The sequence below is a fragment of the Capra hircus genome, chromosome 1 (genome assembly GCF_001704415.2).
Source record: "Capra hircus breed San Clemente chromosome 1, ASM170441v1, whole genome shotgun sequence".
In the NCBI taxonomy this organism is placed as follows: domain Eukaryota; kingdom Metazoa; phylum Chordata; class Mammalia; order Artiodactyla; family Bovidae; genus Capra; species Capra hircus.
The window spans coordinates 137,753,193-137,770,166 of NC_030808.1; the positions used below are offsets into that span (position 1 = coordinate 137,753,193).

At 41.7% G+C, this 16,974-nt stretch overlaps 1 protein-coding gene across 1 annotated transcript in view; it reads left to right on the plus strand.

Moving 5' to 3' along the window:
* Window positions 1-16,974, plus strand: part of CPNE4 (copine 4) — a 649,396-nt gene that overhangs the window by 436,030 nt on the left and 196,392 nt on the right. Inside the window, exon 4 of the mRNA XM_018051359.1 lies at window positions 15,455-15,526. Within this exon, the coding sequence (XP_017906848.1) occupies window positions 15,455-15,526 (72 nt within the window). The remainder of the gene's footprint in view (window positions 1-15,454; window positions 15,527-16,974) is intronic.

Consider the following 16,974-nt stretch of genomic DNA (forward strand, 5'->3'; position numbering starts at 1 on the left):
AAAAGCACCAATTCTTTGGCGCTCAGCCTTCTTCACAGTCCAACTCTCACATCCATACATGACCACAGGAAAGACCATAGCCTTGACTAGATGGACCTTAGTCGGCAAAGTGATGTCTCTGCTTTTGAATATGCTATCTAGGTTGCTCATAACTTTTCTTCCAAGGAGTAAGAATCTTTTAATTTCATGGCTGCAGTCACCATCTGTAGTGATTGTGGAGCCCCAAAAATAAAATCTGAAAGACACTGTTTCCACTGTTTCCCCATCTATTTCCCATGAAATGATGGGACCGGATGCCATGATCTTCATTTTCTGAATGTTGAGATTTAGACCAACTTTTTCACTCTCCTCTTTCACTTTCATCAAGAGGCTTTTTAGTTCCTCTTCACTTTCTGCCATAAGGGTGGTTTCATCTGCATATCTGAGGTTATTGATATTTCGCCCGGCAATCTTGATTCCAGCTTGTGTTTCTTCCAGTCCAGCGTTTCTCATGATGTACTCTGCATAGAAGTGAAATAAGCAGGGTGGCAATATACAGCCTTGACGGACTCCTTTTCCTATTTGGAACCAGTCTGTTGCTCCATGTCCAGTTCTAACTGTTGCTTCCTGACCTGCATACAAATTTCTGAAGAGGCAGGTCAGGTGGTCTGGTATTCCCGTCTCTTGAAGAATTTTCCACAGTTTATTGTGATCCATACAATCAAAGGCTTTGGCATAGTCAATAAAGCAGAAATAGATGATTTTCTGGAACTCTCTTGCTTTTTCCATGATTCAGCAGATGTTGGCAATTTGATCTCTGGTTTCTCTGCCTTTTCTAAAACCCGCTTGAACATCAGGGAGGTCACGGTTCACGTGTTGCTGAAGCCTGGCTTGGAGAATTTTGAGCATTACTTTACTAGCATGTGAGATGAGTGTAATTGTGCAGTAGTTTGAGCATTCTTTGGCATTGCCTTTCTTTGGAATTGGAATGAAAACTGACCTTTTCCAGTTCTGTGGCCACTGCTGAGTTTTCCAAATTTGCTGGCATTACGAGCGCAGCACTTTCACAGCATCATCTTTCAGGATTTGAAACAGCTCAACTGGAATTCCATCACCTCCACTGGGTTTGTTCGTAGCAATGCTTTCCAAGGTCCACTTGACTTCACATTCCAGGATGTCTGGCTCTAGATGAGTGATCACACCATCATGATTATCTGGGTCATGAAGGTCTTTTTTGTAAAGTTCTTCTGTGTATTCTTGCCACCTTTTAATATCTCCTGCTTTCATTAGGTCCAGACCATTTCTGTCCTTTATTGAGCCCATCTTTGCATGAAATGTCTCCTTGGTATCTCTAATTTTCTTAAAGAGATCTTTAGTCTTTCCCATTCTGTTGTTTTTCTCTATTTCTTTGCATTGATCACTGAAGAAGGCTTTCTTATGTCTTCTTGCTATTCTTTGGAACTCTGCATTCAGATGCTTATATCTTTCCTTTTCTCCTTTGCTTTTCACCTCTCTTCTTTTCACAGCTATTTGTAAGGCCTCCCCAGACAGCCATTTTGCTTTTTTGCGTTTCTTTTCCATGGGGATGGTCTTGATCCCTGTTTCCTGTACAACGTCACGAACCTCATTCCAGAGTTCATCAGGCACTCTATCTATCAGATCTAGACCCTTAAATCTATTTCTCACTTCCACTGTATAATCGTAAGGGATTTGATTTAGGTCATGCCTGAATGGTCTAGCGGTTTTCCCTACTTTCTTCAATTTGAGTCTGAATTTGGCAATAAGGAGTTCATGATCTGAGCCACAGTCAGCTCCTGGTCATGTTTTTTTTTGACTGTATAGAGCTTCTCCATCTTTGGCTGCAAAGAATATAATCAATCTGATTTTGGTGTTGAGCATCTGGTGATGTCCATGTGTAGAGTCTTTCTTGTATTGTTGGAAGAGGGTGTTTGCTATGACCAGTGCATTTTCTTGGCAAAACTCTATTAGTCTTTGCCCTGCTTCATTCCACATTCCAAGGCCAAATTTGCCTGTTATTCCAGGTGTTTCTTGACTTCCTACTTTTGCATTCCAGTCCCTTATAATGAAAAGGACATCTTTTTTGGGTGTTAGTTCTAAAAGGTCTTGTAGGTCTTCATAAAACCGTTCAACTTCAGCTTCTTCAGCGTTACTGGTTGGGGCATATGCTTGGATAACTGTGATATTGAATGGTTTGCCTTGGAGACGAACAGAGATTATTCTGTCATTTTTGAGATTGCATCCAAGTACTGCATTTCAGACTCTTTTGTTGACCATGATAGCTATTCCATTTCTTCTGAAGAATTCCTGCCCACAGTAGTAGATATAATGGTCATCTGAGTTAAATTCACCCATTCCAGTCCATTTTAGTTCGCTGATTCCTAGAATGTTGACATTCACCCTTTCCATCTCTTGTTTGACCACTTCCAATTTGCCTTGATTCATGGACCTGACATTCCACGTTCCTATGCAATATTGCTCTTTACAGCATCAGATCTTGCTTCTATCACCAGTCACATCCACAACTGGCTATTGTTTTTGCTTTGGCTTTTTCCCTTCATTCTTTCTGGAGTTATTTCTCCACTGATCTCCAATAGCATATTGGGCACCTACTAACCTGGGGAGTTCCTCTTTCAGTATCCTATCATTTTCTCTTTTCATACTGTTCATGGGGTTCTCAAGGCAAGAAGACTGAAGTGGTTTACCATTCCATTCTCCAAAGGACCACATTCTAGCAGGGTTAATTTGTGGTGAGGCCTCTCCTGCCTTCTCATGGTCTTCTCATAAACCTTTTCCTCTGGAGAAGGAAATAGCAACCCACTCCAATATTCTTGCCTGGAAAATCCCATGGATGGAGAAGCCTGGTAGGCTATAGTCCATGGAGTTGCAGAGTCGGACACAACTGAGCCACTTCACTTCACTTCACTCCTGTGCGTATACATAGAGAGAGACAGAGAAAGAGAGACTTCTAATGTATCATCCTCTTTTATAAGGACACTAGCCCTATTGGACTAGGGCCCCACACTTATGACCTCATTTAACCTCAGTTATCTCCGTTATAGGCCCTGTCTCCAAATACATTGTGGGTCAAGGCTTTAAGATCTGAAGCAGGGGGAAGGGACCCAATTCAGTCCATAATGCTCTGAGATCTTAGATAAATGCCCTAATTTCTCAAAGCCTTTCTTCTCTCATCCCTGTTTCTCTGGGAAAGAGAGAGTTTTGCTCATTGTGCTGAGTTGCTCAGTCGTGTCCAACTCTTTGTGACCCCATAGACTGTAACCTGCCAGGCTCCTTTGTCAATGGGGATTCTCCAGGCAAGAAGACTGGAGTGGGTTGCCATGTCCTCCTCCAGGGGATCTTCCCAACCCAGGAATTGAACTGGGGTTTCCTGCAGTAAGTCCTGCAGGTGGATTTAATATTTTGTTCCTTAAATGACAGTAAATGAGATCATGTACGTGAAACACTCAACACATTATCTGACACAGAGTAGAATGTCAGTAGTGTCTCCCAGAAGCAGACACTCATTGAAAAAAGATTATTTGCAAAGTAAAAGAAACACTAGAAAGGGAGTGGAGAAGTGGCAGGAAAGGAGGAAGAGTCAATAAAGCAAAGGCTGTGATGTCTAAGGAATCACCACTGGGAGTAACTGGAGCTCCATCCACTGGGGAAGCTCAGCTTCTGTGCAGAGCAAACACCAAAGAGTTACACCCATACCTGGGTGAAAGGAGCTGGGGCATTTCTGTCTGCCCCCAAGGGTGTTAATGCTCTCCACTTGCAGCTTTCTGAGCCGGTGGAGAGTGGACACAGACTCAGGGGAACCTACAGGCAAAGAGATGCCAATGTCAGCTGTTGGGAGCCCAGCCAGCCCTGCAAGAGTCCAGCCGAAGGGGACCTAGATCTCTCCCCTTCTGTTGCTATAGGAGCCATCATGAATGTTTGCTTATACACTGTAGTGATGGGAGTAGTAACTACTACTTTAGAGAGCACTAGGGATGCCCCTTGACAAAAGGTTCTGGGGCCAAAAAAGTATAAAGAATACTCCTACCATGGCTGTACTCAGGGTAATTCAAAACTAGAGCTCTGCTGATGTTCTGCAGTTAAGATGTCAAGCTTTTTTCTAGTCCTATGATTTCCAGACTTATCTACAGAAAGACTTTCTCATACAATATTTACTTACCTTTTAAGGGATGAATGTTCTCTGACACATGCTTTGCTGTTGTTATTGTTTAGACACTAAGTTGTGTCTGATTCTTTTGTAACCCCATGAACTGTAGCCTGCCAGGCTCCTCTGTCCATGGCATTTTCCAGTTAAGAATACTGGAGTGGTTTGCCATTTCCTTCTCCAGGCGATCTTCCTGTTCCAGGGATTGAACCCATGTATCCAGCATTGGCAGGAAGACTCTTTATTACCTGGGAGTAGTAAAGCCACTGGAAGCCAACACATGCTTTGGGCATTCTCATTTCTGGCTAACAGAGGTGTGATTGTCCTGTATTGTAAATATGTTTTCATCTGTCCACCTCTGTTGTCTCAGAACAGCACCTAGCGCAGAAAAGATGTTCAATAAATGTTTGTTTTGCAATAAATTCCTAAAGAAATTTCCAGAAATGATCTGAAGATATTTTCAGTAGAAGGAGCTCATGAAAAACAACTGTCTAGTCCCCAAAATGACTGCTTTGAAAGCCTTTGTATGCAAATCCAGCTGAATATACATGTTAAAATATTGACCAAAAATTTTTTTATTCACCTGTATTTTTTTCCATTTATCTAAGTGAAATAGTGGACTTGCCTAAAAAATGAGGATACCTGCTGTTAGAATACTCTTCACTTCAGAAGGAGAGAAGCATTTCCTCCATAGATTCACATGTGAATGCAGATCAGAGACTTGACGGTCGTAATGTCCCGCTGATCTGACTTTGCTAATAAGAGTATGTGCTCCCCCTATACTTCACCTTTCTCGGGATTGCAGCTGAGACCCCACTCTAGGGTGAGAAGATTCAACTCAGAGGACTTCTGACAAGTGCATCCCCTTAAGCCCAGTGCTAAATACTGCCTATTTATTGGCATCAGTGTCAGCTTGGACTAGGGTGAGTCCTTGTCATTCAAACTCCCTCATCCTCTGACAAGACCAAAGGTTTTTCTTGAGTCTGATGCAGTTGCTTCAGTTGCAACAAAGCCTGTGTGAGATGGGGATTGGCATGAATAGGCTTTTCTTCAAAGATCATTGCTCCTGCTGGGTATCCTACTGTTCTAGCCCAAATGCCTAAAAATGGCAATGCCAATAGCAGCTCATTGTCAATCATTATTACAATGAAAGGTTTGAGACTTTAATTGTTACTCATTTTTTGGAGCTAAGATGGAGGCCTGGAACTGTAAAAATAAGTTTGTTTGAATACCTGCTTGATTAGCCACTTTATGTATGCAAAGGCCCATTTCTTGAGAAGGAATATTTTCTGGGATATTGCTTGTCTTTCTAGCATTCATAAAAGGCAGGAGGTGGTACATGGTAGCATTCTTTTCAGGCCCTACCAATGGAAATGTTAGCATTTCTAAATAAGTTCTTCTTCTCCTGTGAGAACTCCAAAACAACAACTCGCTGCTGAACAACTGTCTACTAGAGAATATTGGATTCCACCAAAAAAAGATACCCCGTGTCCAATGGCAAAGGAGAAGCCCCAGCATGATGGTAGGAAGGGCAAAATCATATTTAGTATCAAACCCCTTACCCACCAGAGATACTCAGAGGGCCCTAGTGTGCACCAACCTTGTGTGCACCAGGAACCAGAGACCCCACAGAGACTGAGCCAGAATTGTGTTTGAGTGTCTCCTGTAAAGGTACGGGTCAGCAGTGGCCTACCACAGGGGCAGGGGCTCTAGGTGCAGCAGACCTGGATATGGCATAAGCACTCTTGGAGGATGTAGCCATTAATCCCACCATTGAGCTGCAGAACTTACACAAGACTGGGGAAACAGACTCTTAAAGGGCACAAACAGAACTTTGTGTGCATCAGGACCTAGGAGAAAGGAGCAGTGATCCCATAAGGGACAGACCCAGACTTGCCTGTGAGTGTCCAGGAGTCTCCAGCAGAGGCACAGGTCAATGGTGTCCTGCTGCAGGGTCAGGGGCACTGAGTTCGGCAGGGCATGCATGGGATCTTTTGAAGGAGGTACCTCCATCACAGTTTGGCCTCAGGTCAAACAACAGGGAAGGAACACAGCCCAGCCCATCAATAGAAAATTGGATTTAAGATTTACTGAGCATGTGTTAGTTGTGTTAGTTGCTCAGTCATGTCCGACTCTTTGTGATCCCACAGATTGTAGCCTGCCAGGCTTCTCTGTCCATGGAATTCTCCAGGCAAGAATACTGAAGTGGGTTGCCATTCCCTTTTCCAGAGGAACTTCCCAACCCAGGGATCGAACCCTGGTCTCCTGCATTGCAGGCAGATTCTTTACCATTTGAGCTACAGGGAAGTCCCTAGCCTGGCCCATTAGAACAAGACCCAGTTTCCCCCTCAGTCAGTCTCTCCCATCAGGAAGCTTCCATAAGCCTTGTATCCTCACACATCAGAGGGCACAATCACAGAAAACTAACCAAACTGGTCACATGGGCCATAGCCTTGTCTAACTCAATGAAACTATGAGCCATGCTGTGTAGGGCCATCCAAAGTGGGTGGGTCATAGTGGACAGTTTTGACAAAACATGGTCCACTGGAGAAGGGAATGGCAAACCACTTCAATATTCTTGCCTTGAGAACCCCATGAATAGCATGAAAAGGCAAAAAGTTAGGGTACTGAAAGATGAGCTACCCAAGTCAGTAGGTGCCCTATGCTATGGGAGATCAGTAGAGAAATAACTCCAGAAAGAATGAAGAGACACAGCCAAATCAAAAACAACACCTAGTTGTGGATGTAACTGGTGATGAAAGTAAAATCTGATGCTGTAAAGAGCAATATCCATAGGAACCTGGAATGTTAGGTCCATGAATCAAGGCAAATTGGAAGTGGTCAAACAGGACATGGCAAGAGTGAACATCGACATTTTAGGAATCAGTGAACTAAAATGGACTGGAATCGGCAAATTTAACTCAGATGACCATTATATCTAGTACTATGGGCAAGAATCCCTTCAAAGAAATGGAGTAGCCTTCATAGTCAGAGTCAACAAAAGAGTCCGAAATGTAGTATTTGGATGCAATCTCAAAAATGACAGAATGATCTCTGTTCATTTCCAAGGCAAATCATTCAATAGCACAATAATCCAAGTCTATTCCCCAACCAGTAATGCTGAAGACGCTGAAGTTGAATAAGTCTGTGAAGGCCTACAAGACCTTCTAGAACTAACCAAAAAAAGAAGATATCCATTTCATTATAGCAAACTGGAACGCAAAAGTAGGAAGTCAAGAGATACCTGGCGTAAAAGGTAAATTTGGCCCTCGAGTACAAAATGAAGCAGGGGAAAGGCTAACAGCATTTTGCCAAGAGAACACACTGGTCCTAGCAAACACCCTCTTCCAAAAACACAAGAGAAGACTCCACACATGGACATCACCAGATGGTCAACACAGAAATCAGATTGATTATATTCTTTGCAGCCAAATTTGGAGAAGCTCTATAAAGTCAGCAAAAATAAGAATGGGAGCTGACTGTGACTCAGATCATGAGCTCCTTATGCCAAATTCAGACTTAAACTGAAGGAAGTAGGGAAAACCACTAGACTATTCAGGTATGACCTAAATCAAATGCCTTACGACTATACAGTGGAAAGGACAAATAGATTCAAGGGATTAGATCTGATAGACAGGGGTTAGATACCTGAAGGACTATGGATGGAGGGTCATGGCAGTGTATGGGAGGCAGTGATCAAGACCATCTCTAAGAAAAAGAAAGGCAAAATGGTTATCTGAGGAGGCCTTACAAATAGATGAGAAAAGAAGAGAAGCTAAAGGCAAAGGAGAAAAGGAAAGATATACCCATTTGAATGGTGAGTTCCAAAGAGTAGCCAGGAGAGATAAGACACCCTTCCTGAGTGATCAGTGCAAAGAAAAAGAGGAAAATAGTAGAATGGGAAAGACTAGAGATCTCTTCAAGAAAATTAGAGACACCAAGGGAACATTTCTTGCAAAGATGGACACAATGAAGGATAGAAACGGTATGCCACGATGGTGTGATCACTCACCTAGAGCCAGACATCCTGGAATGCAAAGTCTAGTGGACCTTAGGAAGCATCACTACAAATGAAGCTAGTGGAGGTGATGGAATTCGAGTTAAGCTCTTTCAAATCCTAAAAGATGATGCTGTAAAAGTTCTGCACTCAATATGCCAGCAAATTTGGAAAACTCAGCAGTGGCCACAGGACTGGAAAAGATCAGTTTTCATTCCAGTCCCAAAGAAAGGCAATGCCAAAGAATGCTCAAACTACCACACAATTGCACTTATCTCACAAGCTGGCAAAGTAATGCTCAAAATTCTCTAAGTCAGGTTTCAACAGTACATGAAGTGTGAGCTTCCAAATGTTCACGCTAGATTTAGAAAAGGTTGAGGAACCAGAGATCAAATTGCCAACATCCGTTGATCATTGAAAAAGCAAGAGAGTTCCAGAAAAACGTATACTTCTGCTTTATTGAATAGACCAAAGCCTTTGACTGTGTGGATCACAACAAACTGTGGAAAATTCTGAAATAGATGGGAATACCAGACCACCTGACCTACCTCCTGAGAAATCTGTATGCAGGTCAAGAAGTAACAGTTAGAACTGGACATGGAGCAACAGACTGGTTCCAAATTGGGAAATGAGTATGTCAAGGCTGTAAAATGTCACCCTGCTTATTTAACCTATATATAGAGTACATCATGGGAAATGCTGGGCTGGATGAAGCACAAGATGGATTCAAGATTGCTAGGAGAAATATCAATAACCTCAGATATGCAGATGACACCACCCTTATGGCAGAAAGCGAAGAAGAACTAAAGAGCCTCTTGATGAAAGTGAAAGAGGAGAATGAAAATGTTGGTTTAAAACTCAACAAAACCAATACAGCATTGTAAAGTAAAATAAAGTAAAAATAAAAATTTAAAATCAGTGAAAAAAAATTTAAAAAAAAACCTCAACATTCAGAAAGCTAAGATCTTTGGCATCCGTTCCCATCACTTCATGGCAAGTAGATGGGGAAACAATGGAAGCAGTGACTGACTTTATTTTCTTGGGCCCCAAAATCACTGCAGATGGTGACTGCATCCATGAAATTAAAAGATGCTTGCTCCTTCAAAAACAAACTATGACCAACCTAGACAGCATGCTAAAAAGCAGAAACATTTCTTTGCCAACAAATGTCCATCTAATCAAAGCTATGGTTTTTCCAGTAGTCATTTATGGATGTGAGAGTTGGACTATAAAGAAAGCTGAGTGCCAAAGAATTGATGCTTTTGAACTCTGGTTTTGGAGAAGACTCTTGAGAGTCTTCTGCAAGTAGATCCAACCAGTCAATCCTAAAGGAAATCAGTCCTGAATATTCATTGGAAAGACTGATGCTGAAGCTGAAACTCCAATACTTTGTCCACCTGATGTGAAGAAGTGACTCATTGGAATTGACCCTAATGCTGGGAAAGACTGAAGGCAGAAGGAGAAGATGACAGAGGATGAGTTGGTTGGATAGCATTACCGACTTGATGGACATGAGTTTGAGTAAACTGTGGGAGTCGGTGATGGACAGGGAAGCCTGGTGTGCTGCAGTCCATGGGGTCGCAAAGAGTCAGAAATGACTGAGTGACTGAATTAACTTACTGGCTAAATAGAAGTGAGAAGAGAGACCTAAGATCATAATTGGTGTTCCTTGAAGAAAGACATTGTGGATCTTAGAAGACACAATCTGTAAAAGCAATCTACCAACACCTGGCAATGCAGTGTGTGGATCATCTAAGTGCCGAGAGGATTGTTGGGGTCATTGGGAACTATTGGAATGGGTAACAAATGCGGATGGAACACAATGACACTGAACCAAAATATTTTTTGAAATTTATTTTATCATGTCATATCTTAGTTGCATCACATGGCTTCTTTGTTGCTTCATGTGGGTTCTTTCGTTGAGGCACACGGATTCTCTAGTTGTGGTACATGGACTCTGGAGTGCACAGGCTTAGTAGTTGCAGCATCTGAACTTAGTTGCTCTGTGACATGTGAGATCTTAGTTCCCCAACCAGGAATTGAACCTGCATCCCCTACTTTGCAAGGTGGATTATTAACCACTGGACTACAGGGAATTCCTGACCAAAGTATTCCTGAGCCCAGATTTATTTGGGAACGGGGCATAATATTGCCTGACTACTTCTTATCAATAACTCTTGTTTTGTCATCTATTCGTGCGTCTTCCCCTCTACCCCCCTACTTAAACACCCCTGGAGAGAAAGTCTTCCTAATGTCGTTTTACTGGTTGTGTTCTGTGTTTTGGTTTATTTCGAGTAAAAAAAAAAAAAGGAAATGGTAGCTTTTCTACAACGAGTGATAATCTGGGAATGAGGTAAGGGGGATAATGATTTTGCCAATAAGACTAAAAACACTGAAACATTCTTAATGATAGGGTGGGAAAGGCGAGGAGCTTGGGTTAAAAATTAGCTATGGGAAGGAAAGCCAATTCCTTTATCATCTTAATTTTTCATGTTATTTTATTGATAGCTATACATAAAAATCCTATGTTATTTTATTGGAATATAATTGTTTTACAGTGTTGTATTGATTTGTGCTATATAACAAAGTGAATCAGCTATCTGTACACATATATTCCCTCCCTCTTGAGCCTCCCTCCCACCCTATCCCCATATCCCACCCCTCTAGGTCATCACAGAGCACCGAGCTGAGCTCTCTGTATTATACAGCAGCTTCCCACTAGCTATCTATTTTGCACACGATAGTATATATATGTCAGTGCTACTCTATCAGTTCATCCCACTCTCTCCTTCCCACCCTGTGTCAACATGTCCAATCTCTACATCTGTGTCTCTACTCCTAAGCTGCAAATAGTTTCATCTGAATCATTATTCTAGGTTCTATCTATACATGTTAATATTTGTTTTTACTCTTTTTGACTTACTTCACTCCATATGACAGATTCTAGGTCCATCTATATCACTACAAATGACCCAATTTCATTCCTTTTTATGGCTGAGTAATATTCCATTGTATTATTTATATATATATTAAATATATATCTTATATATATATATACACATACATATCCACCAACAGATGAGTGGATAAAGAAAATATTTTACATATTTACAGTGGAAGACCTATGTTCTTAGTCATTATGCCACAGTGAGCTTAACCAAAGCCAGTATCTTTAGATTACTTCATTCTTAATAAGGTTTAACTTAATTATTTACCATCCTCTCTATGCTTACACATTGAGACTTAAGCACTAACATGAGATCTGGGGCTTAAAAGCAAACACATGTAGTACAAACCCCACTGTGGACATTTTCTGAATCTCTTTTAGGAGTTTCCTTCAGTGCAGTTCAGTTCAGTTCAGTCACTCAGTCATGTCGGACTCTTTGCGACCCCATGAATCATAGTACGCCAGACCTCCGTGTCCAACACCATCTCCCAGAGTTCACTCAAACTCACGTCCATTGAGTCAGTGATGCCATCCAGCCATCTCATCCTCTGTCATCCTCTTCTCCTCCTGCCCCCAATCCCTCCCAGCATCAGAGTCTTTTCCAATGAGTCAACTCTTTGCATGAGGTGGGAAAAGTACTGGAGTTTCAGCTTTAGCATCATTCCTTCCAAAGAACACCCAGGGCTGATCTCCTTTAGAATGGACTGGTTGGATCTCCTTGCAGTCCAAGGGACTCTCAAGAGTCTTCTCCAACATCACAGTTCAAATGCATCAATTCTTCGGCGCTCAGCTTTCTTTATAGTCCAACTCTCACATCCATACATGACCACTGGAAAAACCATAGCCTTGACTAGACGGACCTTTGTTGGCAAAGTAATGTCTCTGCTTTTTAATATGCTATCTAGGTTGGTCATAACTTTCCTTCCAAGGAGTAAGCATCTTTTAATTTCATGGCTGCAGTCACCATCTGCAGTGATTTTGGAGCCCAAAAAATAAAGTCTCACACTGTTTCCAATGTTTCCCCATCTATTTCCCATGAAGTGATGGGACTGGATGCCATGATCTTCGTTTTCTGAATGTTGAGCTTTAGGACAACTTTTTCGCTCTCCTCTTTCACTTTCATCAAGAGGCTTTTTAGTTCCTCTTCACTTTCTGCCATAAGGGTGCTGTCATCTGCATATCTGAGGTTATTGATATTTCTCCCGGCAGTCTGATTCCAGCTTGTGGTTCTTCCAGTCCAGCGTTTCTCATGATGTACTCTGCATAGAAGTTAAATAAGCAGGGTGACAATATACAGCCTTAACATACTCCTTTTCCTATTTGAAACCAGTCTGTTGTTCCATGTCCAGTTCTAACTGTTGCTTCCTGACCTGCATATAGATTTCTCAAGAGGCAGGTCAGGTGGTCTGGTATTCCCATCTCCTTCAGAATTTTCCACAGTTTATTGTGACCCACACAGTCAAAGGCTTTGGCATAGTCAATAAAGCCATAATGTAACTGTAAATCAGTTTCTGGAGTCAGACCCAGGTTCAAATCCCAGCTACATCTATCCTCTCTTATCTCCATAACCATAGGAGAGTTACTTAAACTCTCTGGGTCCAACTTTGCTCCTCTATCAAAAGAAACTAATACTACCAAATTCGTAGGGCTGTAAAGTTAGCAACATAGTGACCACTAAGACAAAAACCTTACTGAATTTCTCCTTCCCCACAGGGTCTATTCTCTCTTCCCTACTATATAGCAAAACTTATTGAAAGAATTATCTTCTTATCCATTTCCTTCCTCTTTTTCTCGTCATCAACCTACTCCAGTGTGTTCTTTGCCTTCCAATTTAATATCCTCTTCATTGACTCAACTCAGTGAAGGGCATTTCTGTCTGATTCAATGATGCCTTTAGGATGCCTCCCACTCTTTCCATGTTCAATCCATTTCCAAATTTTGACTATTTTACATTTATCTCCTAAACCCAGTCTTTTCTCTCCATCTCCACAGTCACTGTTACCTCTCCCCTGGCCTGTTGCCGGAGATTTATAAATGGTTCACCCTCAATTATCCCATTCATCATCCCCACCATGGCCGGTACATCTCTCCTTTGTGACAAGTTATATTTGTTTGACCATTTTGTTTGTTGCTTGTGCGTGTGCTAAGTTGCTTCAGTCACGCCTGACTCTTTGTAACCCCTTGCACAATAGTCTGCTTGGTTCCTCTGTCTATGAGATTCTCTAGGCAAGAATACTAGGGAGGGTTGCTGTTTCCTCTTCCAGGGGATCTTCCCGACCCAGGGATCAAACCCTCATCTCTTACACCTCCTGCATTGGCAGGTTATTTACCACTAGCACCACGTGGGACAGAGAAGGCAATGGCACCCCACTCCAGTACTCTTGCCTGGAAAATCCCATGGATGGAGAAGCCTGGTAGGCTGCAGTCCATGGGGTCGCTGAGGGTCGGACACGACTGAGCGACTTCACTTTCACTTTTCACTTTCGTGCATTGGAGAAGGAAGTGGCAACCCACTCCAGTGTTCTTGCCTGGAGAATCCCAGGGATGGGGGAGCCTGGTGGGCTGCCGTCTATGGGGTCGCACAGAGTCGGACATGACTGAAGTGACTTAGCAGCAGCAGCAGCAGCACCACGTGGGAAGCCCTGGTTTATTGCTATCTCCTCTATTAAAAATGTAAGCTCCATGAGGTCAGAGATTGTATCTGACTTTGCTTACCACTCTATTCTTAGGGCACAGCACCAAGTTTGTCATACAATAGAGGCTAAATAATTATTTTTGGAATGAATAAGGCATCTGACACATAATCTGTGTTCTTACATGGGGGCTCCCATTGTTTTCCTTGATGTCATCATCATCATCATCATCATCACTGGTGAATTTTTACAGAAACATGCCTTCCTCTTCAGAGGATAGCAAACTGAACATTAGGATAGTTCAATCTGCTTGGCCTAGGGAAGTTCTCTGAACTTTTTTGCATTGGATATTAGCACACTCTTGATATTGCTCTAACACAGAGACAAAATAAGGATTTCAGAGAATAAGGTTATGCCCCCACTTTTCACGGTGATCTTCTTCCCTATCTTATGTGTACTTCTACTGATTCCTGCATCAAAGATTACCCCAAAACTTGAAAGCTTAAAAACAAACATTTATTATCTCACAGTTTTTGTGTGTCAGGAGTTGTAGCAATGGTCCTCTGGACCAGTGTCTCTCACAGGCTATTGTCAAGGTACAGTTATCTCAAAGCTCACCTGTGGGAAGGACCTATTCCATGCTTACCTATGTGGCTGCAGATCAGCTTCTGGTTCTCACTGACTATTGAGTGGGGACATCAATTCCTGGTCATGTGGGCTGCTCTTAGAGGGCTATTCACAACCTAGCATCCTGCATTCCCCAGAGCAAAGACTCTAAGACAGAGAACGAGAGATGGTGAGCAAGAAAGAAGTCATGGTGATTTCAGAACCTAAACTTCGAAGTGATATCCAGTCACTTTCGTGGTATTCTGTTCATTAGAAGCAAATCACTGGATCCACCCAACACTCAGGAGAGGGAATTACACAAAGGCAAGAACGCCAGGAAGCAAGGATCACTGGGGCCATTGCAGATAGAAAGTGCCACCAACAACTGGGAACTTTGTTCTCCCTCCTGAGAGCATGGCTTTCGCTCAAGTCTTTTAAGCCTCGTTTCCTTTAGGAATCATTGGGTACATCTGGGTCTCAATGCTTTGCCATCTTTCCCTTCCAGAAAAGAAAACAAGAGGGGGATGGGGTGGGTTCTAATTAGAATAACTCCCAGTGGACTGATGATTTTAGTTGACACTGAACTGTGGAGAGGACCCCAATTACTCCTTTTGGCTTGTCTGAACATCAGTCTCCTGATGACTTACTTTAAAGCTTCATAATGAATATATTAAAAATAGAACTCTAGAGGTTATAGATACAGAAGGTATATATTTAGACCTTGAGTTTCTTTCCTCCCTTCACCCCATGCCCCACTCTGCACAGAGGTTTTAGCACTAATTTGAGATCATTCTGAAACTTCATCTCCTTTATCTTAATTTACATATCCAACATGTTTTGTCTAATTTTAATATAAATGTCTCTGCAATGATTAAGCCACCTCCTAAGTGACTAAATTATCTGTAATCCTTCACTCACACAGCTCAGGCTGTAAGAGGAAAGGAGAGAATGACCTGTATTTAGCAGAGGTTTGTGGAAAAACCTTGGAAAATAAGTGGACATTGATGTCATAATTTAAAGGAGAACTGCAAATGTAGAATTCTGTAAGGAAAATACTGTGCATACCTGCAAGTATATGACTAGTGTCTCCACCTTGTTTTTCCTTCATGCAGATTGTTTCCCAGAGAAAGCTGTCCAAATCCTTGTTGAAGCACGGGAACACAGCAGGGAAATCTTCCATCACGGTGAGCCCTCCCTCAGGTGCCCAAATGGAGCCTGCTGGTCCAACCCAGCCTCATGGGAAGCTGACCCTCTGGATGTTAGGGGTTGATCCCATAACTGCTCAGCTATACCAGTCACCTCTTTTTTTTTTTTTCCAATCTTTCTCCTTCCTAATAATACAATTTTGACCTTTTCATTGTAGGAAAAAAGATTTGAAAGTGAGGCCATTCACTTCAACTAAGCACTTCTGTAATTAAATATAGGTTTTAGCAGGGAACAAAGAAAGAAGTTATTGATCATAGTAAGAATATGAAATTATCTGGCAGTTTCAAATTATCAAAGCTACCTATCCCAGCTTCTCAGTTTCTTGAGAAAAAACATCTAATAGCATTTAGTCCAAGGTCTGGTCTGTTGCCTAATGATCAGAGAGCCCAGCATTTAACTCTTCTTTTCAATATGATAGTTTGGAGCTGCGCTGTTCTATTTGGTAGCCGTGTAATTTTTCAACTTAAAATTGTTTAAAATTAAATAAAAGCAAACAGGCATTCCTTACACTAGCCACATATCGAGTGCTCAGTAGATCCATATACTGGACAATGCAGATTACAGAGCATTTCTGTCGTTACAGAATGTTCTCTTGGGCAAAACTGGAAGTATTTCTAAATAAAACATGCGGTATTCAAGAAGAACTCCAGGATTTAAAACTTTGGCATCTTGTATTGAAGTTCCTGAGAAAGATAATGTAGTCTAACCATTTAGTTGCGTGGGCAAAAAATAATAATAGGTTTAAAAAGTGCCAGAAGAGTTTGAGTTGCTTGCAAGGCAAATTGCCTTAGGCGAAAAACCTAAGTTCTTTGAACATTCCTTTTTAACTCAAAAGTGACCTATTCATTAAAAAAAAAAATTAATCCATTTTTTAAGGAAGAATTCAAAAATATTTCATTTCTACTGGTGAAAGTTAGGACAGTTCTCACAAGAACTTAGCTGTTTATTGGTTTGGATATTTTAAATGATGCAGTCATATCAGATCTGTTTCTTGACTACCATTTTCAATCATGAACAAATGGTTCAAATGGTCTTTGACCATGCCACTGGTGCTCTAAAAAGCTCACACCCAAAGCTCATGGTCCTAGAAAAGACTTGGGATGGTGAACCCAGTTATGAGATCTGCCATGGTTCCTTCCCAGGAAAACAAAAGCTCATCTTCCCACCTTTTCTCTAAGAAGTATTGGAAATTTCCTTTCTCTACACAGCCCATAAGAACTCAGTCTCCTTCCTAATTTTAAATATTTAAAAACTCCTCTTGATCTTGGATCCTTGGGTCAGAACAACTTCCATAGCTTCTGGAAAACACTTGAAAATATGTGCACATTTTTCTAGGCTTCGCAGATGAAAGTCATAACTTTCATCATCTTTACAAAGGTGTCTGTAACACAGGATAGTTGAAGACCATAGCTCAAGTAGAGTGTAA